The 27995-nt window shown below is 39.3% G+C and overlaps 2 protein-coding genes across 2 annotated transcripts in view; one reads left to right on the top strand and one right to left on the bottom strand.

Moving 5' to 3' along the window:
• The window catches only part of cog5 (component of oligomeric golgi complex 5), a 33966-nt gene extending 7465 nt beyond the window's left edge, over positions 1-26501 (top strand). Inside the window, exons 7-22 of the mRNA XM_035527887.2 lie at positions 6242-6372; positions 7341-7500; positions 8311-8423; positions 8576-8653; positions 11714-11795; positions 14024-14225; positions 14488-14649; positions 15889-15988; positions 16507-16617; positions 19873-19935; positions 20275-20378; positions 20896-21133; positions 22343-22419; positions 22829-22955; positions 23104-23183; positions 25815-26501. Of these exons, the coding sequence (XP_035383780.1) occupies positions 6242-6372; positions 7341-7500; positions 8311-8423; positions 8576-8653; positions 11714-11795; positions 14024-14225; positions 14488-14649; positions 15889-15988; positions 16507-16617; positions 19873-19935; positions 20275-20378; positions 20896-21133; positions 22343-22419; positions 22829-22955; positions 23104-23183; positions 25815-25926 (1940 nt within the window). The 3' untranslated portion in view covers positions 25927-26501. The remainder of the gene's footprint in view (positions 1-6241; positions 6373-7340; positions 7501-8310; positions 8424-8575; positions 8654-11713; positions 11796-14023; positions 14226-14487; positions 14650-15888; positions 15989-16506; positions 16618-19872; positions 19936-20274; positions 20379-20895; positions 21134-22342; positions 22420-22828; positions 22956-23103; positions 23184-25814) is intronic.
• Positions 219-4864, bottom strand: gpr22a (G protein-coupled receptor 22a). Its single transcript, XM_035527888.2, has 2 exons — positions 4640-4864; positions 219-3522 (listed from the first exon to the last, which is right to left on the bottom strand). The coding sequence occupies exon 2, from the start codon at positions 2290-2292 to the stop codon at positions 1108-1110; it is 1185 nt and encodes a 394-aa protein (XP_035383781.1). The 5' UTR covers positions 2293-3522; positions 4640-4864; the 3' UTR covers positions 219-1107.
• Positions 26502-27995: the final 1494 nt, after the last annotated feature.

Raw genomic sequence — 27995 nt, 5'->3', positions numbered from 1 at the left:
ACACTTCGTCAGATGTTATAGTATGTAACTGCTGGGTGCATCATCTCTATGTATGATTACATTAGCATGTTTGTTGCAGACTGCTAATCCATGTAAAACATTGTGACTTGACCTGTTTCTGCTGCTGATGACCTTGTTATGCTGTTACAGTGCTAGAGGTGATTTTCAGCGTACATGGTGGACCGTTTTGCCCTGCTAATTCGGCAAGCGTTATCAGACATTGCATTGCTACTTCTCAACACATTTGCTGACAGTATGGGCTGCCTGCTTTTCTAGGTCCTATAAAAAGATGTGATTTAAAATGCCAGTTGCCAGTTGGAGAGTGGTTTTGAAAGACAGCATACCAAGTTATTGGCTACAGGCCAAATATTTGTACAAATAGATTATTCAAAAGAATAAAACACCAATCTGTGCACTGTTTTCAAAAAGAACGCAAGTCAAAAATAATTCTATTCTCTTATTTATTTGTTTATTTATTTATTTATTTATTTATTTATTTATATTCTCTGAAGCAAAAGCCCCAAATGATGACACCATATAGGCCACAGAGTCAGGTGACTGGTGAGATGGTTGGAGTTTGCTTACTTTATAAGGTGTGATGGAGGAGATTGTCCAGTGTCTGAAAAGTCTAGCTCTTATTAGTATACATTTAATGTATGCGTGTACTATATGTGTAACACTGCATTGTATTCATGTTGTATTCTGTATTATGTTTTATATAAAAATAATACATGATTTATATGTATTAAATGTCGTGTTCAGTTGCCAGTGCATACATGTTAGTCTTTTCTGTATATACATTGCTCAGATTTTTGGAAGACTTACTGCATTTACAAAACAAATGCAGTATTTGTACATTTTCATGTATCCATAACACCTGTATAACTGGCATCACATCAAACAGCAATAAATAATCTACTGTTACTATGTGTTTTACTGTTACTATGTGTTCTACTGTACAATTCTTAAACATAAGTGCTTTAGTGCCTTACTTAACCACCATTTTTTTTTGCCTGACATCATTTAATAGACTTAATCTACAACCTCAGATGAGAAACATTTTTGTTAGAAATTTGACTTCTCAAAAGTCACCTTTTTAAAAAAATTCTACTTGATCCACAAATTGTGAATGACCGTGTTTGTGGGCATAGGATCGGCCTCCACCACACACTCCCCTGGCTTTCTCATCTTGCTCTTGAGAACCTTCTGAAGCTTCTGCCGTGTGAAAGCATAGAGGAGTGGGTGGAAGACAGTGGTTCCATAGGCCATTACCAAGAAGCCCAGTCGTAGACTGATGATGAAGTTGCTGTATCCTGCACTCAGAAAGATGGTGTTGGCCACAGTGATGGGAGTCCAGCACAGCAGAAATGTGGAGACAATGAGCAGAGACATTTTAAAGACCCTTTTTTGCCGTTTGCGTCGTTCTCTGTGCCGCTTGATGGCCCTTCGCAGGGCAATGATCACTGAGACAGATGTGCGCATAGCTAGTGGAGGATTCTGACCACCACTGCTCTGTGAGACATCTATGGGCTCCGTCTGTGGGGTAGTCATGGAGATGGTCTTTTTTGTCACTGATTTCTTTTTGGATGCCTTATGGAATCGAGTTCCTATATGGATGTTGAGTGTCTGAAGGATTTTGTAGTATGTAACCAGCATGACCACAACAGTGAAGAAGAAGATGGGAATCTGTGCTAGTAAGTGATAGTAAAGCTGGAGCTCTGTGGAGTCCTGGTTGTTGTCCATTTGAAATGTCTGGTTCCTCTCAAACCCTGCCTGGCTGAAGAAGCCGACTTCCATGAAGGGTACCAGGAAGCTAAGTAAGGACAGAGCCCAAATAAATCCCAGCAGTACCACTGTTCGTTCCATGGTTAGGACACGGTTTGCTGGACGTACAGAGATGTCATAGCGGCTCAGGGTAATGGCTAACACATTGGCAGCAGTTGCTATGCTGGCAAAGGATACGCATGCCTCGTGGAAGCAGTATACAAGTGCAGTGTCTTCCTCCAGTGGCAGCAACACAACTACAATGGTGAATGGGACACAGCCCACACACACGAGCACATCAAGCACATGCAGGTTCATAGTGACTATGCTGCTGACAGAGCTAACCAGGTTGGACTTCATGCAGTAGAGAGCCAACACAGTCAGGTTGCTGCTCAGACCAAGCACAATCTCTATCATTAGAAAACTTGTCAGGGTCACCTGGAAGCTGATGGGATAAGTAGTGAGCAGGTTCATTCCAAAGGGGTTGAATGGTTCAGCGTTGTCAAGGACTGTGTTGTTGTTGTTCATGATGACTTATGTATGCTTTGTTCTGTAGAGAAAGCCAAGGGTTTATTTAATGGTTAGACAAGTAGAGATTCATTGTCTTTCCCTCTTTGGACATGCATCTATTTTTGTTTTTTGTTTCCCCCCCATCTCAGTTCAGCTTATATACGTCAGTCCTCAATGTTTTGTAACCTGTTGGGTTAACCTTAACCCAGCTGAAAGTTAGTCACAATCACAGCTGTCAGTTCAGCTCATACTGAATCCTTTACAGTGACTGTATATCCAAAAGTTAAAGGAGGGCACTTTATTGTTTTTAACTTGTAAAATCCTGCTTTGAACTACATCAGTTATGGAAATATTTACTACCAAAATTGTTCCACTAGTTACCTGTGATGAACTTGTATACCAAATGCAACTAAATAGCTGGTATATAAAGGTTTCATATGCTAACCATTTTATCTCTTTTGTCTTCTGGCTCTGTGGCATAATAGATGTGTGCTTCCTTAATGTTTTGGGGCAACCAGTACAGAGGCTAACGGATCCAGGGATCTGAAGATTGCCTCAGCTATAGCTGCCTTCAGGCCATGCTGTTTTAATATAAAAACCAGTTCAGGACTAGGTAACCGCCTGATGTCTGCCTAAACACCACTTTGTTTGGCTTTATCCTTATTTTGAGGTACTTGAAAATCCAAGCATCTTCAGACTTACAATTTGTATTCCTGTGCACAAGAATCTGTAGGAGGATGTGAGAGATGAAGACACACACTGCTGTTCCTTCTCAAAGCGTGGGATGCGTTTTTGCATTATAATATCCACGTGATCTTGACATAAAAGCTGTCTTGTTTTCAGCGTTTTCTTTAGCTTTTTGTTCTTTGTGTTAGCTAAATGACAATGTCCTGTGTATTGTAAGGCTTGTGATCCTTAAACAGAATTCATCTCATCTAAATGAGAGAGCTCAGATTAGGTGTTCCCATACTGGGCATCTTGCCGTACGTTTTTGTCTTTGTGTTCAGGGACTGAATCATATTCCACCTCCTGTAATCCACATCTAGGGTTATGGATAGGGTTACCCACATTTAGCTTCAGTAGGATGAGGAGGGTGTAATCTCAAAGTCACAGGCTTTTATTTTGAACCAGAAGGCAGGGCTAATTAATTTCAGCATGGTTTACATATGTGTTAACCACCCTCAAGATTCACAGAATCTGATTCACAGAAAATGGCAGCTCCTTCTCCATGAATTCAGACGTTGATTTCTAGAAAACACAAAGAACAAGTTAGTGTATGCCTAATCCTAGCAATCTGTTGTGGATGTCACACCAAGTCACAACCTTTTTGGCTGACAGGTCATTCTATTATATCGGTGACATTTTTTGGAGACCTATCGATTTGATTTTTATTTTATTTTTTTAAGGAAAATCTGTTTTACATAACTCCAGTTCAACTAATTTGTAATTTAGCAGAAAGTTACTTATATTCATTAAACCCAGGTGCATCATAATAATTGGAGAATTGCTAGTCATAACAGGATACTGGTTGTTTTATCCTAATCCAACAATAGACTTGGTGAGTGTTTGAGTTCCTAACCCTTTTCTTTGAAGGTAATGAACCATATGCAAGAACAATTTCATGGCCTTATCCCAAATTTGATGCCCTCAAAATATCTCTGAGGGTGGTTAACCTTAGGTTTGGTGAAAGCACTTTACCCAGTGTTGTTCATCAGAATGTTGAAAGTAAGAAGGACAACGCTCCTCCTCTCAAAGACCAGAGTGGTACTTATGAATGAATTCATCAATGAAATACAGCAGGTTTGGTTCATTTTGAAATTAGATTATAAAATGGAAAAAGAAAATTTATATTCAAGATAAAAAATAGATAAATAAAATAATGAAATGGACACATCCCATTAATCAGTACATGGCTAATTCTTTTGTAACATAAAATAGAATGTAGCTTTAGTCACAGGTTAAGAATTTATCTGTTCTTATGAGCTTGCATAAGGCCCATTGTTTTATTTTGATACCACAACTGTTACACACATCTAGATATTTACATAATACTGCAAAAGAACCAGAGGATCTATGTAAAATACTTTTTTTTTGTTTGTTTGTTTTTTTTAATACAGCACAGGTAGATTTAATCTTTTCCACTATGTGGGATGTTAATATAAAGACTTCATGTCTAGCTATATAAATAAATGCAATTACATTGTATGTAAAACATGCTGTTTTAAAGATATTTCTGTCCTAATCCCTGGTTTTCTCCTGTGTTCCTTAGCTTCATGCTGAAATCCATGGCTTTAGAATTTTTCGGGTCTATCTATAAAATTCCATGCCATATTCCTTTACTTTACCATCCAGGAGAGATTTGTACCTTGTCTAAATGCACAGAAGGCTTGAGCTCTTGACTCTGTTGAGTTGTTTGAAGAGAGCCTTGGCAGAAGCTTGGATATGCGTCTCCTCTCTCTCGCATCTCCCATCAGTCGATGTAGAAATGTTTAAAACTGAGTCGTGTATCAGATGCAGAGAATCGTGCTTTTCTTCTCTTCATCACTTGCCTGTTTCCCTCTGTCTGCTCCAAGCGTTCTATATCAGTCTTACCTACGCCTGTCTCCTCAGTCCAGCTCCTCCCTCTCTCCTCCTTCATCACCCTCCTCTGCTCGCTTATTTGTCTTTTGTAACATATTTAACCCTTTCGAGACTGGCCACACAGCAGTGCCCTTTGCTGGAGTTGCTCTTTAGACAGAGCTGGTATCTGCTCTAAATGGAAGACAATAAAATGAAGTAGACTCTATGAAAACACCCCAACATTTTGGCAGAACTCTTGTTTTTATATGGTAAACACTGGGATAAAGTAGTACAATGCAGAGAGCCAAAGATGTCTGTGGGTGGTGTTGATTTTTTGTTTGTTTGTTTTTTGTTTTTTGTTTGTTTTTTGTTTTTTACATTATTGCCATGCTGTGTTTCATCACAAAATGTCTCCCTAGGTTTAGTGTTCAGGTGAAATTTACATCAGCCAAGCATTGGTTGAATTTAGGATTACTGGATAGATATGGTAAACCATCAGTGTTTTAAGAATGAAAATATACATTGCATGAAAATTATCAGCTTGAAAATTTTGAAACTCTCAACTCAAAATATGTGGCCATTTCATGAAATATACCAGGAAAAATGTAAGGAAGGTGAAATGAATTTGTAAATTGTTTAATATGCAGTTCAGTCATTTAAGTTAAAATCAAACATCATTTAAAGCATATAATACATAGTAAAACAATGTGACTTGTGAAAGATATTCTTAAATATATTGAGACATTTGGTTTACAAATAATGCATTTATTTGTAAATAATGCATTTTCATACTCAGACAAATGTGCTTTTCCCAGTAATATGTTTTACATATTTTATTCCACATTCCTTTTAAATAAAGGATAAATGAATTAATCCTTTGGCAAATTAGTAGTTCAGTATCCATTCATGCCTTTTAAAATTGTAAAAATTGTAAAAAGCACTGCGATGATTAGCTATGGTAGGTCTGATTGCTGTAGGTCTGATCGCCTTTGCAGGGAAAAAAGGGCTGGTCCCTGATTCACTAAAACCTTTAAAACTTCACTTAACCATTAAAAACCACAAGCAGCACAGATATCAGGAAGTTCTTATTTCAGTGTACATCAAGTTCAGAAAGCTTTTACTGATGTGTCCGGGAAGCATATCAATAGAATTACAGCCGTTGGCAATTACTTTTGGCAAATGGAAGTTTTAAAATATGTTTTAAAAGTCTGTGAGTGAAATAACATCTAGTAACATGCTAAAATTCTGTTAGATATATTATGACTGAGCCATGTTAGATAGATTTGTCCCCATTATCCTTTTATAAATCCCTCTCTGTAGTCTTGTATGTAAATTGGCAAAGAAACAAAACCTGAAATCAAAAGAACAAGGACTATTGTAAAATGTAGGTTGTTTTGATGTCTCCTAGACTACTTGTCTCAGGGGGTGGATCTGTCTGGCATTGATGTCATAGAGAACGACCTGCTGTTCATCAGCCGTGCACGTCTGGAGGTAGAGAACCAGGCCAAAAGACTGCTTGAGCAGAGCATGGAGATTCAGGTAAGAACACACTCACTTATGACTCACCTTAACTAACCTGCTTGAAACCTTGGAAATTGCTCTGCAATGCACTTGGTTGCATGTCAAAAATGCACATTTGTGTTGTGGCCTAGAGAACCCTTCCTGATTTCATCTATATGAAACTATGAAATGTACTGGTTCCCCTGGACTCAGGTATGTTTTGAAGTTTTTTAAGGACATCTCATGCACATCCAAAGATATGATGTGGAAATGTATCTACCAGAAATGAAAAGGAAGAAATAAGGTCCTATCAGTGCGAAGAATCCATACAGATGTCCAATGCATGCTACAGTGTTATTAATTAATGTTTGTCCCTAATGTCTGGCTGATACACTCAGGATATTAAAGATGTGCACACTCTTAGTATAAGGTCATCTCTGCTCTTCTGAGCCCAGCTAAGGAACAACTGTCAACATTTGATCAAGGCTGTGTTTTCCTGCACATTTTTAATAACGTCCATCACTAACTTGCTAAAATAACCCTCCCTTCACCATGGTGTCATACTTTTAGAGGCTACTGTTAAAATTAGCAGCTTACCTTGACTTGTAGTCTCAAGGTGAATGATTGGTATACACCACACACACAGACACACATTACATACATAGTGATTTGTGGACTCTTTCAATATAAAATTGATTCAATTAAGAATTCAACCTATAATTAAGAATGTTCAAGTGATATTGAAAATCTGTGTTACCTGAGCAGCTATTTATTGGTATATTTTCCAGATGTGCCAGTTTGTCTCATCTTTAATCTAAAACCCTGTTTGGACGGGTTTTACAGGGGGAAGTGGGGTAAAAAAACAACAACACAAAAACAGGTTTCAGTGTGTACAGCAGTAATAATTCGGGTTTCAGTGTGTACAGCAGTAATAATTCAGGTTTCAGTGTGTACTTGTCTTTGTAATCATCTAACTCTTGGCTGTTCTCTGTCTGTTGTGACCACAGAACCCATCCCAGGTGGGCACAGCACTGCAGGTGTTCTATAACCTGGGCAGTCTGAGGGAGACTGTCAACAGTGTGGTGGAGGGGTACAAATCATTCGTCCAGGACAGTGTAACCAGCGCCCTTGACATTAAAGTCCTCACTCAACCTACAAACAATAGAGGTTGGTTTTTTTTCCTGGTGGCGTGGGTGGGTTAATTCCTGGCTTAATGTAACATGATAGAAATCAAAACATGAGATTAAATTACAGGGACAGCACACATCAAAGGCATATCATATATTTCTATACATCATATATATGATATGAACATTTTATACACGCATACATACATACATACATACATACACACACATTTTATATATATATATATATATATATATATATATATATATATATATATATATATAATATATATATATATATATATATATATAAAATGTGTGTGTGTGTGTGTGTGTGTGTGTGTGTGTGTGTGTGTGTGTGTGTGTGTGTGTGTGTGTATGCATATATATATATATATATATGGGGTTCTGTAATGTGCACAGTGACTGGTGTGCAGTTCTGTGAAGACAGCAGATTCAATGTGTCCTTGGCAGATTGTGGAACAAAAATATTGGTGTTGTCACTGGACTTCATATACATCACAGTGTGGTGTTGTATCAGATGATGGCATGGCATTTTTTTTAAATACGTGATGGGCCGTGCATGTCAGACTTGGGCTTCTGCCCCGACTCTTAACTTCTCACGTGCTGTCAATGTATTAAAACCTCTTTTTCCAGTGTAAATTTACACTTTGAAAGGTCATCCCTCCTGGGCACTCTGCGATATTTTGATGATTTTTGTTATACATTCCTTTTTTGATCTTGTGACTGCTTTTGACTGTGGATCAGTTCATGTTATATTTTGTGTGTGTGTGTGTGTGAGAGAATGTATTGTATGTGATTTTATATACTGTACATATACTGTACATAGGTGCTCCAGGGAGGGCAGTAATGCCTACTCCAGGAAACACTGCTACTTTCCGTGCTGCCCTTTGGACTAACCTGGAGAAACTGATGGACCAGATATATGTTGCCTGCAGTCAGGTAGGACAGGAAAAAATGCAATTAAAGTATTTAAATAGTTAGTGTTAGTGCAGCTAGTACAACATATTGTGCAAGCCATGATACAGAGGATATTGACCTGACATTTCATGATGTCTCTTACCCTAACCTTAATCTTTTCTCTCAATGTACAGGTACAGCACCTTCAGAGGGTCCTGACCAAAAAGAGGGACCCTGTCACACACGTGTGTTTCATTGATGAGATCATTAAGGTATAAAAAGAAGTATACCTATAATATTTGTGTGTGTTTCACCTTTACATGCAGTGATCTGGTAGCATGGCACGTATTGTGCTGCTTCAGGCACATTAGCGGAAAATGACATCACACTTGTGGCTCTATAGATGACTTTTTGTGATTAACTTCTTTCCCACACACACAGCCATTGTAATACATTGTAGTAGAGGTTTACACATTATTAAGAATTAAAATGCTAAAATCTCAATTTGATTAATACTGAATATACTGATTAATATTGATTAATACTAAATATAAAAAGACAATAAATTAAGAATTATATAAATATGTGCATTGTAGTGCTAAAGGACTGCGCTGAAGGTCTGGTTAAATAAGAAAGTTTTAGTTCAGATTTAAAAACATTTTACTTTTAAGACTAACTGATTAGTTCCTGCTGATCTAAGCGTACTGCTTGGCTCATATTGCTGCAGCATGTCAGGTAGATACGCTGGTCCTACACCATTATGTGACATATAGACCAGTAATAGTACCTTTAAAGTCAGCTCTGTAACATACTGGTAGGTAGTGTAAGGTCTTAAGAATGGGGTGACATGTCCTCATCCTCTTAGTCAGAACTCTGAGTCAAATGAAGCTGTTTGTCTTTTTTGGTGAGTCCTGTTACGAGGCCTTTACAGTAATTAGCCCTGCTAAAAATAAAAGCATGAATGAGTCAACACGGGTCACCAGTTCTCTTTCAGGAAAATGTATTTTCTATTTCCAGAAAGTAATTTGTGCCTTATAGGTAGAAACTGAACCATTCTAATAGTTCACTGAGAGTCCAACCCACCTCTCACATCTGTTTATAACAATTTTATGAACAGTGCTATGAAAGGCAGCACTGAGATCGAACAGTAGTAAAACTGTTATCTACCCAGTATTTAAACTAAAGTCAAACTACCTTAACTAGGGCAGTCTTGGTCCTATGAGTAGGCCCAAATCCTAATTTCAATTTTGTCTACACAGCTATTAAAGGACAGAAAACCAATAAGTTGCCTGAAGACAGTTTTCTCACGATTTTCCCAGTAAAAGGTAGATTTGAATTGGGTCTAATATTACTTAACAGACTTGCTTCCATATTTTTCTTTTTTTTCTTTCTACATAATAGCAGTTTTTTTATGTGTTGGGGGAAAAACACCACACATCAGTGAGGTGTTTACTGTCTTGAGTTTTACTGTGGTTACTGTCGATTGCTAGTGACAAACACATTCTTTAAAAAGCTGATGGCTAAAGTGTGAGGCTACATGTGAATAGTTTGAGGTTACTCATTGTATTAAATAGAATTTCCTTGTTAATAGCACTAAACTGGGACATTTTAACTTTACGTGGTGATGGAGAGGATACAGGCTCATTGCTGGATATAGACGCCTAATGCCTTGTATGCTATTGTAGAAAAAATGCTGCAAACTCGCTTAGTTAATACTAGTATAGGGGGCATATGTGTGTATGCGTACCACCTGCATTAGGGTAGATTTTCTTCATCGCGCTTTATATCTGCACTACAGTAGCATTTCTCCATGGTGTTTTCTTGTGGCATTGGCTGGTTTAAACTCTAACCTGTGCAGACCCAACAATCATCTAATCAACAAAAAATACCTGCAAAGGTTTCCTAAGCCTTTAAATGGTCCCTCAGTCTGGTTGAGTAGGCTACACAATCATGGGGAAGACTGCTGACTTGAGAGATGTCTAGCTGGCTGTTCACAGAGTGCTGTATCCAAGCATATAAATGGAAAGTTGAGTGGAAGGAAAGTGTTGTAGATAAAAAGTGCACAAGCAACAGGGATAGCCGCAGCCTTGAAAGGATCGTCAAGAAAAGGCGATTCAAGAATTTGGGGGAGATTCACAAGGAGTGGACTGCTGCGAGAGTAGGTGCTTCAAGAGCCACCACACACAGACATATCCAGGACGTGGCCTACGACTGTTGCATTCCTTGTGTCAAGCCACTGATGACTCAGAGACAACGTCAGAAGTGTCTTACCTGGGCCAAGGAGACAAAGGACTGGACTGTAGCTCAGTGGTCCAAAGTCCTGTTTTCAGATGACAGTACGTTTTGCATTTCATTTGGAAATCAAGGTCCCAGAGTGTGGAGGAAGAGTGGAGAGGCACACAATCCAAGCTGCTTGAGGTCCAGTGTGAAGTTTCCACAATCAGTGATGGTTTGGGGAGCTGTGTCATCTGCTGGTGTTGGTCCACTGTGTTATATCAAGTCCAAAGTCGGCACAGCCATCTACCAGGACATTTTAGAGCACTTCATGCTTCCCTCTGCTGACGAGCTTTATGGAGATGCGGATTTCATTTTCCAGCAGGACTTGGCACCTGCCCACACTGCCAAAAGTACCAATACCTGGTATAATAAACACAGTATCGCTGTGTTTGATTGGCTAGCAAACTCACCTGACCTAAAAACCTCATAAAGGTTGAGGCAGTCAGCTGCCACTCACTAATTAATGGCAACCGGCTCCATCTGTCAAGGGGCCTATTTAAAGGCTCCTCTTCAAGCTTAGTTTCTAAATTGTCCCTGCTCTAATTTCTGAGTACCCCTCTTAATTAGTTAATGTAGTGCACTCTAGTCCCGCAGCCCTCATGGTCTGGGATTATGCCTCTTTATGTATTTGTGTCCACCCAAGCCTCTGTTTGTGGGGCAGTGGGGAGCACTCATCCTAGGTCCATCACATCCAGAATTTGTATCTGCCTCTGGGCCACTTCAGCATTCTGTATTCTATGTCTGTTTCTGTTAAATATAAAACAGTTCATTAATTTGTCGTGCTTTGAAGTACATCATTACTTTATTCATATATTGTGTCTTTTGGAAGCCATGTGAGTGGACAAAATGTGCTTAGCATGTCACCTGGCCTGTAGTGCACTTGAGGGTCTGGATGAGGGTTGGGGGGGGGGAACTCCTGTGTCACCCTCCAGTATTGCATGTATGCATGCGTACATGAATGCGAGTGTATGTGCATGTGCAGGGGGTGCTTTGATTGTTTTTTGAGGATTTGTGTTAAAACCACTATTACCTTCTGTCTTTCTCTTCTTATGAAGGATGGAAAACCAGACATATTGTATGTTTTCTGGAATGCAGTCACACGTATGTTGTCTGTGGAACTCCAGAAAGCTACAGAAGGTAAGTGACAATTTATGTGCCTCTTTGGACTTTTCTGCCCTGCTATTCAGGTCAATTACCTAAATCAGTTGTTGTATGTAAATGGATGAATTTATTTGTATCCAGACCTCTGTGGAATCACGGTGGCCTTTCATCTTCCCCCTGGTGTGTTCAGATTCACTTTCAGGTCTTACTTTACTTTGCTTTCAGGTCTTACTTTACTGTTGCCAAAGTTAACCAAGCGTCTCATTTCACTTATACTTAGCAATATACACCAGTCAGCTACAACATTACAACTAATATTTTGTAGCCCCCTGCCAAAGCAGCTCTGACCCATCAAGGTATGGACTCCATGTGTCCTATGAAAGTGTCTTGTAATATATGTCACCAATATGTTGGCAACAGTTGTGAGGTTGGGCTTTAGTGGATCGGCTTGGTTAGATTGAGATTAGGGGAATTTGGAAGCCAAGTCAATACCTCGAGCTCTCTTGGCTTTTCCTCAAACCATTCCTTAACAATTTTTGCTGTGTGGTAGGGCATTTTATCTTCCTAAAATGGGCTACTGCCATTGGGGAATACTGTTGCCCTGAAGGGGTATACTTGGTGTCCAACAATGTTGAAATAGGTGGTATGTATCAAAATAATATCCACATGAATGCCAGACCCAAGGGTATCCAAGAGAACATTTCCCAGACCATCATACTGCTCTTGCTGGCTTGCCTTCTTCCTATAGTGCATCCTGGTGCCATCTCTTCACCAGATGAGTGACACGCACACATTTAGCAGTGAACAGGGGTGAATATAGGCACTCTGACCAGTCTGTGGTTGCAGACAGGCTGGCCTTTACTCCTCACTATCAGTCGTCTTAGTCATGAGCATTAACTAGGTAAGCCATGCTCTGCTGTCATTTATCTTGTAGCAATGAATAAATATCACTATTTCCAAAAATTGGGCACAGGTGCTTCAAGACTGGGAAGACTGGAATGATAAAATAACCTGATTTGGAACTTAAAGGTGTATTCATGAAAAGGTTTAGTTGTTTATTAGCAAGGATGTGTCAAGGTTCACCAATGTGCGGAAAACAAACTGTTCCATCAGTCCAGTAGTTTAAGAACAACATTTTTCATTTGCAAAGAATTTAGGGATTTTACCATCTATGTCCTAACCTTATGAAAACTTTCAGAAAATTCAGAGAAATAGAATAAGGGCAATTCAAAAACAATGAATTCACATGACCTTTGATCCCTCAAATGGCACAGCATTAAAAAAAAAACTAAAACTCAGAAAACCCTTACACACCCTAAACAGTAAACACAAAAGTTTACAAAAGCAACATTCAATCTTCTATTTATTCTTCTCTCACTACTTTTGGGAAATTTGTGATTTTTCTTGCTTTTATAGGAGACAGAATACCAGCTAGTATATTACTGTGTATACTACAGAATGCTAACTTGGGTTTTACTGTAAAGCCAAAAGATAAAGCTTGAGTGTGTCTGTGATAGTTGGTTAGATGAGCTGGATGAAAGTGACTGTGATGGTTTGTTATGGGTAAATATGTAAATTGTGCTGCCAAATCTATTACACAACCTTGCTAGATAGTACATTTTACATAGTAAAATAGTAATAAAGGAAAATAAAACATGTCTATTATAGTGGTTATGTTTATTATGCAAGTGATGATGCTTTTAGCACTTTTCAGGAAAGTTTTTTTGTTTTTGTTTTTTTTTTTCCAATGAATGAGTGTGACTCTAGCACCCTTCAGACTGATGATCTCCATTATATGGTTTTCAAACAAATAAACCAAAACCATAAAAATCAAGCAGAATTGCCTGCAGCAGTGATCCTTTTAGCAGAGCCTTAGCATTGGTGACACGCTTTGAAATAAATCTTACCACTCAAAAGCAACGAGAGCTCATTTAGGCTCTTTCTTCATTGTTTTGCCATCTATGAACTTGTGTTGGGTTGGAGGTGCTCCCCATCTTACCCCATGCTTAGTGCCAGGATATTTGTAAGAGAATGTCAGAAATAGAAAATGAGAAATCAAGTGTCAAGAGCTCATTTAGATGTAACTGCATACGTCCTTTCCCGTTGACTTCATTCACACATGACCAACCAGCTAAAATCATATTTCTGCAGTTAAATAGGTCTTCATGCTCTCAAACATGTAGACCCTCTAAACCTAATTGAAATCATTTCTATGAACAGATGTTCAAATGGAATGGACATAATTCACACCCCCTTTCTTGTAGCATCCACGTTTCTGAAGCAAGCCCTAGAGGGAGAATATCCCAAACTCCTTAGGCTGTATAATGATTTGTGGAAGCGGCTGCAGCAGTACAGTACCAACATACAGGGGGCGCTGGGGAGCAGTAGCTCGGGCCTCGACCTGGATCTCACCGGATCTGAATCTGACACTCAGGATCTCTTCACAAGAATTAAACAGGATTATGAGTGAGTCTGAGTCTGAATCTGAGATGATTGTATGACCCCTGAGATAAACAGTACTGGACTAGATTGTTTTCCCCTAAAAAGCTGATTGAACTGTGAATAAATCTGAATGCACTCAGTCTTTTGTTTTTATGAAAGTTATTAAAACAATGTTAAGATAACAACCTCTCTTTGTCTCCCTATATTAAAAAGATTAATGTGGAGATCAGACCATTTTACTTCTATGACTTTCATCTTTATAATGGTTCTTGTTTTCTTCACACAGTCCAGAGAAAGCCCTGAAGAGCTCTCTTCAGCCATATGAAGCAGCCTACCTATCCAAATCACTTTCTCGTCTGTTTGACCCCATCAACTTGGTGTTCCCACAGGGGGGGCAGAGCCCTCCTTCTACTGATGAGATGGAGAGCATCATTAAAACCATTGGCAGGTTTGTGTCCCCATTACACATTTGAGTGTTGCAGCCATTGTTGTAAGTACTATTAACTATTAATTGCTAGAATTTTCCAGAAATTTGATTTATACCTGTGTCTGTCCAGCCTTCATCTGTCTAGCAATGGTTCTAACAGGAAACATTACTTGTTAATGCCTATAATTATATGAGATACTTGAGGAAATTTGTCACTCGGTGTGAATTCACTCTAAAGGTTTATATAATGTAAATTGAGCCCTTAAATTGGAATCATGCAATGAGACTGTACTTAAAACCTGAAGCAGTTTTGGGAGATTAAGTGTAACAGGTTGCACGCAGTGCTGTGGGCCACCACCAGAGGGAGGCTACAAGCTGGGAATTGATCAGTGTTCGTCAGTCTGATCTCCCATAAGTGACTTCCCCACTATATAACAGCTCCACAAAGGTCACTCTTTGCAAAGTCCTGTGGTGTGCTGCAAGTACCCTAATTTCACTGGTAATCTGTATTTCTCCAGTTGTCTTTTCTGTCCAGTTCGATGAAGGACAGTCTTCCTTGTGCTTGTCTAAAGTGTCTCCCCTCTCTTTCAGTTGTGTGTCTTGGTCTCAGTTGTTTGTCCTGTCCCACCCATAGAGTGGTGAACAGAGCCTGGATCCTTGAGTCGAGCAGACTTGAGTTTGTGCCCCAGACTGCACAAGTATACTGGCGCTTTGCTCCATTCCTTTATTTTAGTTAGGAGTGGCTAGAGGTTTGCTCAACTGTAAATCTATCCCATCTGGTTGGGTGAGCTCTCTCCCTCCACTATGTTTCCATTAAGCACTCACCATACTCTCTCTTCCTAAGTGCAGAGTCCCCCTAACGCTCACTGTACTGTAGTACTGTGTTCTCTTAGTCCTCTACTCCTTCAGTTCAAACCCTCTTACTGCTGCCTGGTTCTTTTTCAGTTTTGCCTCTTTTCCCTGCTCCATCTCATCTGCATTTGGGTCTATCTAGAAGGTCCTACCCTCCTAGAGTGTCCACCAGGGTTGCAGGCTGTCAGGGTGCTTCACCTGATTAAGATGACAGCCCTGCTGTCCCATTACATTAAGATTATTAAAAGGTTGTTTTAGATGTGAAATTTGTTTCGCAGTCATTCCTTTGTTAATAAAGGATTCTTACAGAGGGAAGTATGGTGACAGGTTTCACCGGGTTAAATATTCTGACAGTGTGATTTGTGGCTGTGATTTTTACCCTAAACCTAAATGTTTGTCATCTTCCAGTGAGCTCAGTGTAGGACTGGTAGATCCGGGACTGACTGTTGCTGTGGCCAAGAATGTTGCAAAGACAGTGCAGCTCTTCTGCGTGAAATCTGAGCAGCTGGTAAGAGTAAAATGATGACACTGTAAATATGTAAATGTCCTGTGTGTGACGCTATGTACTCTGTCCTACCAATCATCTCAATCACAAACGTCCAGCGCCGGAGAGCAGAGGACGGGCTTGCCCAGTAAATATATCTTAAAAAATACATTCTATGATTCTACACTTCTGCTTTTAAACATTTTGTGAACTTGGATGTGGATGCACTTAGATGGTTTGTGCACTGGAGCAGAGCTCCAGTGAATCTGGTTTATAGGAAGCATAGATTAACTTCAGAGCTTTAATTTAATGGAACTGTAAACATTTTCTAACAGTCTTCAAAATTAATGTAAATGTGCAATCTGATAAACTGCATTCATTGAACAGGCACACCCTGTAATGTTTTTCCTGCTGTAATGTTACATTCAAAGTAATTTAATAGATTTCTGTCTAATGGATATTTAAAGTTTACATACTCAGATAAAATCAGATAAATCACTACTTATTTCACTCTTTTATTTTTATTTTTCTCTCCCTCTCAGCTCTGTACACAGGGTGATGCCAGTCAGGTGATTGGGCCTTTGACAGAGGGTCAGAGGAGGAATATAGCAGTGGTGAATTCTCTATATCGACTGCAGCAGTCTGTGGCTAAAGTGAGTACCATGCAGTGATTATAGGCCTGTGAAAGCTTAAGCCATTCAAGCCCCACTAGCTACAATGGTTTGAATACCAGCGTGTTGAGAGCTGCAATAATATCTTGTCCCAAATCTCACTTTTGTAGAGAGTTAATCGAATTCAAGTAAAATGCTTTTTCAGCCAAAATACATGGTCTCCAAAAGAAATACTTAAGCACAATCAAAGGAAGTAATTAAAAAAATTAGCAATCAATGACAGTTGTAATCCCCCAGTTAAGGTAGCGATTTGGTGTTTCCGCTATATCACTAGAACAAAATTCCAAGAAAGTGGTTGCTTGAGCAGCAACATGTTGGAGAGTGAGCACTGGCCATGAATATTGATAGAGGTGTGAAGGAGGTGATTTGAAATTGATAGCAGATGTAGGTTTTGAAAGGAAGAAACTGAAGTACACAGACTTGAAATATGTGTCGAGGTAGGTATTAGACCAGTAAAGGTAGGTGTTGGGGGATTTGTAGCTAAGTCTGCCACATCCTTGCTTGTACAGTTTGGTTTTAGATATAATCTAATGGTATCTTTAAAGGAGCTATCAGAAGTAACTGAAAGGGCAAGTCAGTGGTTGAGGATATGGAGAACACAGACTAGTTGAGGAAATGCACTGTAAATGTCTAATGGCATAGGTGTTGGGTATGTTGGGAACATGAGGGACTGGGTAGGTGAGTGGGTTGTTGTGTTGTCATTGTATAATGTGGTAGATCCAGATAGAACTGGTGACACCAAGCATGCATTAACCTCTATTGTACATTTACAATTTTAAGCTCATTTTAAAACAATTTGTCCTACAATTTAACATAAATGATCTGAAGTTATATGTATAGCACAATGATCATTTAAGATTCAAACTGAAGTACACACTTGGGCCAAGACATTCATTCTCATCCAGACCCCCCCCCCCCCCCCCACCATCATCAAAATTAAAAAACAAAAGCACCTTTATTTTTGGGGTTTTCAATATATATATATGTGGATGCTGGAAGGCTCTATATTTCCTGATTCACTGGGGTCTTGTCAGACAATGTAAACAGTTTTGAGCACATACATGATGGTATTCAGGAGCTACACAGCATTTTCTACTAGGTATTTTCTAGTCCTTTGCAATGCATCCCAAAACCTCTCAAAATACATCAAGTGTACAAGATGGGTAATGTTCAGCAATTTGCTGAGCCATATTAGCTTCATTGCTATTACGCCAAACGATGATGCTGGGGAAAATACTGTCCCAGTTCATAACTGCACCCAAACAACTCCAAACATTAGCCTCTTCTTTTCCATGATGTCCAAAAGTATAGATCAAATTATCCACACACACACACACACACACACGACTGCATCAGTTTTGCCAAACAGAGTCACACACATGCATTTAATGCAGTTAGCCTGCTTTGTCAGATGTTTACCATTCGGCTAGCCTAATTTATGGTTTAGACAGTAAATGAGCGCAGCAAACTGAAAACTTAACTGGAAATTGGTGTCATCAATTTAACTTTAGTGGGTTCTTCATTCTAGTTAATGAGTATTTAAGCATTTACCTTTTGTAATTTTATCTGAAGTGATGTTTATAGTAACACAGGAATGATTAGCATTATACAAGCCAATTAGTTACACATGAGTTATTTAGATATTGTAATGAGCCAATATACATAAATCACAGAAATGCACGGTATCAAATACTACCAGAATTTTACCTAATAAATGGTCAAATAAGAGAGAGGTGGGAGTAGAGAAAGAAGAAGCGATTTCTCCAAGTCCAGCTCCTGAGTCCACCAGCTCTGCTCCAGCTTCACTCTCAGCTCCTTTCCAACTCTACTCCAAAACCCCCAGGCCCAGACTTTTTTAGTTGACCAAGAACAGGGTTTGCCACCACTGACAAATGAAACCTAACCACATACTGGTATCACCGCCACCACAGGACAAAAATCAGGTATCACTGTAACTCACATCTTACATTTACAGAATTTAGCTGATGCTTTTATCCAAAAAAACTTACAATTATGACAACAACTTGAGTAATTGAGTTTAAGGGCCTTGCTCAGGCACCCCGACAGTGGCAACTCAGCAGTGGTGGGGCTTGAACCCACAACCTTCCAATTACAATTCAAGTACCTTAACCACTGAGCTACCACTGGTGGTAGAACAGCGATTTACGTGAATAACAACAGCATTTTTTCTTGGAATGTGTGCCTTAAGGAGTTCCTGCAAAAGTGCTGTGATGGGACCATCATGACAAATTCACTCTCGTCTCTGAGACCACACGTGTGCACAGCAGTGGGGAGTAGATGACAACAAGACTTCATAGACCAGAGCCTGGCCTACATTCTCCATAACGCTTGAATTGAGCGACCTCAAAAGAAACGAGCTGGCGATGCAACAGTAATGACTCCACGCTTTGATTAATGACGTGTAGATTAACGACATGTAGATTAATGCAGTACTTGAAAGTGCTTGAGAGCAGGTACAGGCGATGGCTCCGGGCACAGGATGACCGGCAGTGGGCAGCACCAACACCTGTGGAGTTAAATCACAAAATCACAAAAATTAAAAAGAGGGAGAACAAAAGTGGGCAAACAAGGTACAGGTGTATGCAGTGGGAGTGGGAGATTTGGAGCATGGCTGGTGGGAGCGTGTGTGTGACAAAGGTAATGTTATTTAAATGTTAAAACTACATAGGATTGTTACAGTCATCAAATAACACGGATGCTTCAAATACCCTAATTTATTCAAAACGTATGTACCTTTTGAGCAGTTAGAAACACATAGTACCAGGTTAACCAATGAATGATCAAAAGAATGAAATTTAAAAAAAATTACGTTTATGAATCATTTTGCATCAAAAAAACAGGACAATTAAAATCTACTCAGTTACTGGAGATATCTCACTTCTGAGCATATAGTTCTCAAATGTCTGCAGTGCAGTGGTTTGTTGACATCCCAATATAAATATATAAATAAATATAATAAAGTATAAATACTTCCTAATATTGACAAATCCCAGTTCCCTCCCCAAACCAGAAATGACATGAAGTACCAGTTGACCTGAGCAGTGAGTTAAAATAGATGTTCACACCCCACAACAGCCAGGTTTGCTTCTGCCTGCCTAAGCCTGTTTCTCAGAGTGGAGCTGGCAGAGTGTGCATGCAGATTTCCAGAGAGAGGAAACATGTGTGTCTCAGTACATCTAATATTTTTGCTCTCCTTGCTGACCTTTATCTCTTAAGGTGATATCCGGACTGGTAGCCTTCCCAGCAGCTGCAGGGCAAGCACTCACAGCATCTTTAGAGGTAATGCACACGCCTCACACAAGCACACTCCTGCACGCACACGCACACACACACACACACACACACACACACACACACACACACAGACAGACAGAGACAGAGACAGAGGCTTTTGCCTTGGCCACCCCAGACCCTTGGCCTAAACCCTAGTGGTGGTATCACAGTTAAGCTGTTACTAGGGTTAGGGTTACTATTGCAGAAAATCAGCCCTGTGTGTGTATGTGCACACGTGTGTGTGTGTATGTATGTATGTATGTATGTATGTGTGTGTGTGTATGTATGTACACATACATATAAAATATGAGAGAGAGGGAGATATTCATAAAAGTCATATTTTAGTCTGTGCAGGCTCTGATGGGCAGTGCCGTCCAGCCGTTGTTGATGTCTGTGACGGACTCTGTGGAAGCCATCCTCATTACTATGCACCAGGAAGACTTCTCTGGGTAAATAGACGTGCAAACAGATCTCATGGCATGTCAGTATCATTTGTGCCTTTTTTGATTTGTGTGTGAGTCTAGCTGACATTTCTTTAGCTGCAACAGCTAGTGGTCTTTGAGTTTTGTGTTGTGGTCTGATTCTAGCATTTAGTCATATTTGATTGGTCAGTGGCTAGCAAACTGTTTAAGCAGTACCATTTGGTTATTGCTTAAAGATTAGGCTCAGAACAGAACGGTTACAGAAAATGTCAAGATTAGTCCTGGAACAGACCCCTTTCAGTGTTTTTGAGGAAAGAGACACATGGGCACTCAGAATGATCGGGAGGGATTTTCTGTCATTTTGCTTGTGCAGTCGGTAGAGCTGCACTGTGCTCACAGGTCTGCAGTTTTTTTCACATTGGAAATTTCTCACCTTATGTCACTACAAGATTCCTCTAACCATAACCCAGTCTCCAGTTTTCTTGTTTGGAATTGCTCTTTCTTGAGATTATGAGATTACTTATTATATGTGCGTGGGCTCCAGTCCCCTCTCTGCAGGAGAAAAGCCGGACATGCCTTGCTCCCTGTATATGCGGGAGCTACAGGGTTTTGTGGCACGGGTCATGAATGACTACTTCCGCCCACTGCAGTGCCTGGACTTCCTTTATGACAGCACAGAGAGCATCGCCCAGCGTGCCATCACTGTGTTCGTCCGGCACGCTTGCCTCGTGAGGCCACTCGGTGAGGGCGGGAAGATGAGACTGGCTGCTGATTTTGCCCAGGTGAGGAAGGAGGGCACAAAAAAACAAGATCGCATAAGAAGCAACCTCCATGGTTGCTGGCACTGCTGAGCAAAGTGGAATTATGTTTACGTGTTTGCATTTACAATTATCTGTATCTTTCCAAATTCCTTTAGAGCTTCTCCTAAATGCATTCAGCTGGGATGCTGCACCTCATGAAATTTTGGTGCTTTGAGCTTATCTATTTTAAATACCCCCCCCCCCCCCAACACAAGCTTTGCATAATTCCTCTACCTCTTTTTTGTTCTCTCCGGAACACACCCCTCATGTATAAGTAGATGGCCGTTTGTCATTAGCTGCTCAAACTTACTTCTGCCAGAGCTAATTGCATTGGCTGTTCAAACTGAGATGAAATGCCCCTTACTGTTGTTTGATACCCTGTTAAAGGAGGTAGGATAAGCAGTTTTGTTTTTGTTTTTTTCAAAACTTGTGCCAAAACCAATTAATATTAACAAACAAATTAAGATTAACAAACTTAGATTAATAAATGATTAATAAAAAGAAAAATAAATGACCGAAGCTCTAAGGACATGATGTGTAGGGAGAAATGCATCTCTCCTTAATTGAGCTTTCCCAGGCTCCATTCCATCTGATGTCTAATCCTTTGCCACTTTATTCTAGAACTTCTGTACATTTATACTAAATATAATTTAGTTCCTCCATGTTCTGATGTTAGCATTATGCTTGTTTGTTGTAGTTTGATTATTCATCTGGCAGTATATGGAAACTGCTCAAGCACAGCACCACAACAACCTCAGTTGTACGTCTCACACACCGGATGGTCTCTGTGGCATCTAAACCACTTTTTGGCCAATTTAGAATATGATCACCTAAAATATGATGACACAAATGACCACAAGACCTTTTAACTTTGAAATAATGAAAACATTTATTCCCCAAAAAAGTATATTTTATGGGATTTTTGAAAACTACGATTTTGGACGTCACCGTAAATACTGGAGGTTCAAGGCTTGATTGGGAATTGGGAGCGGGGGGGGGGGGGGGTAACATTTTTGGGAATTTTGGTGGGGGGCGGGGGATGGAGTGGAACAGACGGAGAAAATCTTTGTTCCTATGCATCACAAATAATGATCTTTTTTGGTCCATTAAACCTGTGTTGAATTTCCAAATTACATCAACCTTCAACTGTGTGCATTCATATTCAGCAGTATGAATGTGTGAACATTACAGATGGAGCTGGCTGTGGCTCCTCTCTGCAGACGAGTTTCAGACTTAGGAAAACCATATCGCTTGCTGCGTGCATTCAGGTACAAGTGTGTGCACACAAGTGTTATCTGTGATATTCAAGAACTGTTATACATTAGACACTGGGCTCTTGGGTAATTATGTTATAAATACTACCCCTAACTAGAGGTGCACAATGTATCGGCTGCCGATAATTGCCAATAGAGACAGTTTGGAATTTATTAGAATCGGTTCGATATCAGAATTTTGGCTGATAATTACAACTGTTAATTTTCATCTATATTTGTTTAATTTAGGCTTTGTTTGAATAATACTACAGTTATAAGAAAAATGCTAATCAGAGATTTAGTTTCTTTTAAAAAGTGCAGCCTGTATTTGAAATAAGTCTGTATGCGTGGATGTGTGTGTGTGCGCGTGCGTGTGCGCATGCGTGCATGTGTGGGCATGGGCATGTGTATGTGTGGGTTTTAGGCCTCTTCTGTTTCAGACAAGTGAGCACATAGCCAGCAGTCAGGTAGTGGGAGATTTGATTCCATACAGCACCATACTGCATTTACTCTTCACCCGTGCCCCAGCTGAGCTTAAATCTCCTCACCAGGTACAGATGCACTAACATGCAGTTAGATATTTGAAACTGGCCATTTGGGCAAAATAAAATTTTTTAAATAAAAAGTGTTAGAGTTTTTTTCCATATGTGATTGCCAGACTTAAAATTCTTAATTCTTAAATTTCTGTTCCAAACACAGAGAGCAGAATGGTCTATTGCACGGTACTCCCACTGGCTTGATGACCACCCCTCAGAGAAGGATCGCCTCACCCTAATCAGGTAACGTCTACAAGGCACCAGTACTTTAAAACCAGTGACACAGCTATGCAGTAAGTTTTAATCAGTCATTATGGAATCTCTTGATGTTGCTAAGAAGTTGCTTTGGTATCCCAGATGGTTGCTGGTGTGTTTCTATTTAACATGGTTAGCACATCAACTGTCAGGTCACACTGAGTGTGGATTTGCTAGAAATGTTACTAATTTACAAGCCATTTCAAAACATTGATTTCCACCATACATTAAACATCACATCATGATTTTCATGTGCTGTTTGAACACACTTGGCAGTGTTGCATCATAATGAAAGAAAGAATCCACAAATACTGAGAGACAATTGAATCCCACCGTCCAGTGTATATCTGAAAAGGCTAATGTACCATATTGGAGACCATTAAATTAAAAAAAGCTACCTGTAACAGAGGTGTCACTGGCTATAATAGTCAAAGTCAGAATGATTTATATAGCACTTTTACAACACCTGTTGTCACAAAGTAGCTTTACAAATGTCCGTGTCCAAGCCCCCAATGAGCAATCCAAGGGCAAGTAAAAACTCAGTGGCAAGGAAAAACTCGCTAGAGATTGAGGAAGAAACCTTGAGAAGAATCAAGACTCAAAGGGGGCGCTCATCCTCCTCTGGTCAACAAAGGACACCACAATAGTAAAAATATAAACAATAAGTAGTGAGAGAGAGAAAAATAAATAAATAATAATAAAAATGAGAAAATAAGTAATCAACATCTAGTCTAGATCTCTAGAAGTCCTAGTCTGGTCCCGACGGTGTGTGCGTGTCTAAAACCCATCCTGCACAAGAAGGTCCATCAAGAGAAGTAGTTGGCTAGGGTGGAGGTGTGATGGGCTACAACAGGAGACAACAGGGGGTGGTGGGAGGAGCCATGGCAGCTGAGATGGGTTGACGCTCAATAACAGCATGACATCAGGGGTAGCTGTACCTCAGCAGAAAGAGAAAACAGATTATTAGGCATGTCCAGGTATGAGGGTGGTTAAATTGAGGAACTATAATGTGCAGTGATGGACTCCATCAGATCTAGCTATAGAAGCACAGATAAAATGAAAGGGCCAGGAGGAAACACAGACATGAGGGCACCCTGGACCCGCTCTCAGTCAACAAACTTGAGTGACGAGAGGTGAAGTGAAGCATCATAACATTCCAGTTTACCATAACTCTCAATTCCCATGGACCTCCAGATCTACACCTTTACCTAAGATGGGAAGTAGTTAATAAAGTGCCTGACTGTACAGATTGGTTTTGAGCATAGCCTTAAATATTGAGACTGCGTCTCGAACATTTACAGGAAGGTTATTCCATAGTCTGGAAGCTTTATAGGAAAAGACTCTGGCCCCTGTGGTAGATTTTCTTATTCTTGGTACTAGTAAAGAGCCTGCACCTTTTGATCTAAGTAGATGTGGTGGATCATAATGCACTAAGAGTTATCTAAGGTATTGTGGGGCAATACCATTCAGTGCTTTGTAGGTCATTAGAAGTATTTTATAATCAATACGGAATTTTACTGTAACGTAGCTATGATAGAAGTGATTTTATTGAATTTTCTAGTTCTAGTAAGAAGTCTGGCTGCTGCATTTTGAACTAGCTGGAGCTTGTTTAGGCACTTAGTGGTACAGCCAGATAGTAAGGCATTACTGTAGTGCAATCTTGAAGTGATAAATGCATGGACTAGCTTTTCATGTGAGGAGAGCATGTTCCTAATCTTTGCAACATTCCTGAGGTGGAGAAAGGCAGTCCTAGAAATATTATTTACACGAGCTTCAAACAAGAGACTGGGATCCATAATCACTCCAAGATCTTTAACTGTTAGAGAAGATGTGATTGGGAGACCATTGAGGTTCATTTAGTAATTAGGGAGTGAGGACCTAGCTGTCTGTGGGCCTAATAGAAGCACCTCCGTTTTGTCAGAATTAAGTGCGAGAGTTTTTCAATGTCCAGTGTCTTGATGTCCTTTATGCATTCCTCAATAATACTACCTGTAACAGAGGTGCTACTGGCTGAGCTTTTTGTTTTATTTTGTTTTGGGTTTTTTTTATACAAAGTGGTTTTGGCATTCCCAATAATGTAATATGTATTCTGCTTCAGAATATTTATGCATTGCTGATAACCATTGCCTGACTTTATCCATGCTAGCACAGGTTCAAGAGTTTTCCTAATCCATTTGTCTTTGGTACAGTCTTCATTAATATGACATTTTCAGTGTGTATTGTGTCTCTATCCAGCATCTGCACTTTCCCTCAAATGACAAGTGAGTCTTTGATTATTCCAAAGTTATGACACTGTTTAATGTTATGTACCTTTTAATCTTGTTTATAAGCTCCTCTGAAATAAAAGGGGCATGGAAGTTATGGATCTTGGGGTTAGGGGTTACTCTAATCCAAACCCTTGCTGAATTTAAAACCATTTTTTGGCTCCTGAACAGGAATTGTGGCCTCAGTTCTATTTAAAAAAATGTTGCTGCACTGGAATGGATCTGCTCCACTGTCCTGAAAGATAAACTCACTGCTTATGCTTATTTATCTTATGATGTATATACAGGTTAATTTTTTTTTATTTTTTGGCTGTCTTATTAAAGAACAGTGTGCCTGTCTTTTTCTTGCTTACAGAGGGGCCCTGGAGGCCTATGTGCATTCTGTCAGAGCCAGACAAGGGAGGAATTTTGCACCTGTGTATCCCATTATGCTCCAGCTCCTGCAGAGGGCCACCAGTGGGACATAAAAGGAGAATGAGAAATGTAGGATAAGCCAATAGAATGCAGTCACCTTTAAATAACTAGAGTTGGGGTGATGACAAGATATTTCTGTCTCAACAAAATGAACACAGTTAAAATATTGGACATTTTGCAGAGTATTTTGGTTTTATTCAGAGGTGCTGTTAACGAAATTCTTCCAATTCAAATGTTTGGTTTGTGAATATAGCCCTGGGTGAAGTCATGTTGGCTCCTTTTGTTATATTTTGATTGTAAACAATATGTAAACTTAATTTAACCATCCTATCACAGATCTAAGAGTTTTCTTCATCTCATTTCCTACTACTGGATTTACTACATTGTTTTTAAATGCTTTCCTTGTATTCAAAATGTCTAGTATTACTGTTTCTTAAGAAGACACATCATCTGTCTTTAGAGGTTTATTTGCTTTAGACTACTATTATAATTTTTTACAACTGATGAAGAAACAGTTTATAATACATGTCTCTTTAAATAATAAACAAAGACAAAATGTTTCCTTTGTCCTAATCTTCGTGAATACAAGGAGGAAAATTGAGAAAATAAAATAGGTTATAAAAATTAATCACTGATGTACTTCCATCTTTATTGTTGTACCAGAGAAGATGGAGCATGGTTCCAATGAAGGTAATGATTCCCAGGGATCATACTGATAAATGTTAGACACTCTGTATAGGTCTCTGCAAAATACTGTAAATACTCCAAAGCAGAAATGCACCAGACCAAAATATGCATTTTGTATATTCATTTAAGATTTTCAGCATCACTTTCTCTTTTCCTGTAGTAAATCCTGGGTATCCTCTAGAAACATTTGATATTCAGGCAAAACACCAAATCAGAAACTGCTGCCATTTGATACCTAATAAGTATCTCCAGTTCAACTCAAAAGTTGAATATAGAAAGACAAAAAATGAGACTGGCAGATGGTTAAATGCAAATGGCCATAAACTTTGTAGAAATGTTTTTAAAAGCAATTAAATGTGATCTAGAACGTAAAACAGAGTTTACTTTCGGAATAATTGAATAGGGAGTGGTCAGTACATGGAAGTGACATATCGTGAATCTCAACTTCTGCTGTCAGGTCCTGCAAATGTCATAAAACAAAGTGACTCATAATGGTCTTGTAAGATGTAAGGCATGTAGTGTAAGCCCAATTTTTGGCATTCCCCTACAACTGTTCTGGTATGGGGTGTTATATTAACAGGTTTTACTACTACTCTGAGGTAACTTGTGATCCTGGAAAAAGATGGCGTCCATATGTCGACATCAACAGATTTTTTCAAAATTATGGCAAGAGCACAGCAACTTGAATAGTTTTGTATTCAAGATAACGATTTATTTTATTTTTTTTGTATTCAGGAGCATCCTTATTTTGTCCTGCCTCCTGGTTTATTGGTTGTGTTTTTGTTGTACTCATTTTGTCTTTCTTTTGTTGGTATTTCCGTTTTCCGAGAGGAATACGCTGACGGCTGCTGGAGTCTTTCAAGGTTCCAGAGTATCCCTCTTTTCCCAAAATGATTATTATTCCTTTGTCTAAGAAAATGCCTTTCGTGATCATTTGTTGTTCTTTTTTCAGGGTATCTCTGAGGTGGTTTTTCCCTGATCTGTATACTGTAGCTCCTTTGCCTGCCAGGCAAAGACCATTTTGAGGCAAATTTATAGTCTGTGATACCGACCTATGAAGAATGAGGCTTACGCCTATTTGACCTCTCATAGTGGCTCCTGGATTCCCACCGATCTAGAACATGAGGTGCAAAATCAAATCTTCTCGTAGGAGGAAAAAAGCTTCTGTCTGTAGATTTCAGTATTATCTACAAATCCATGGGGATGGAGAATATATTTCCCTCCCCTCATCATGTGATCGACCATGATGAATCATCCCCTCTTAAGTTTTGGATTTTTTTGTGCGTATTTTTTTCTTTTTTTTATTTCTTTTATAAATATATGGAAAGTTGCGCAGTTTTGTTTTTAGTAAACCTTCATCAGGCAGAGATTTGCTCAAGGAACTGAAAATAATTTCTAAAAATCTAAACTGGTAAGATCTCAAATAAAAATTCTT

The sequence above is a fragment of the Electrophorus electricus genome, chromosome 11 (assembly GCF_041902795.1).
Source record: "Electrophorus electricus isolate QZ-2024a chromosome 11, ASM4190279v1, whole genome shotgun sequence".
Taxonomy (NCBI): domain Eukaryota; kingdom Metazoa; phylum Chordata; class Actinopteri; order Gymnotiformes; family Gymnotidae; genus Electrophorus; species Electrophorus electricus.
Note: the sequence above shows the minus strand (reverse complement) of the source record. Positions and strands in the feature narration are given on the sequence as shown.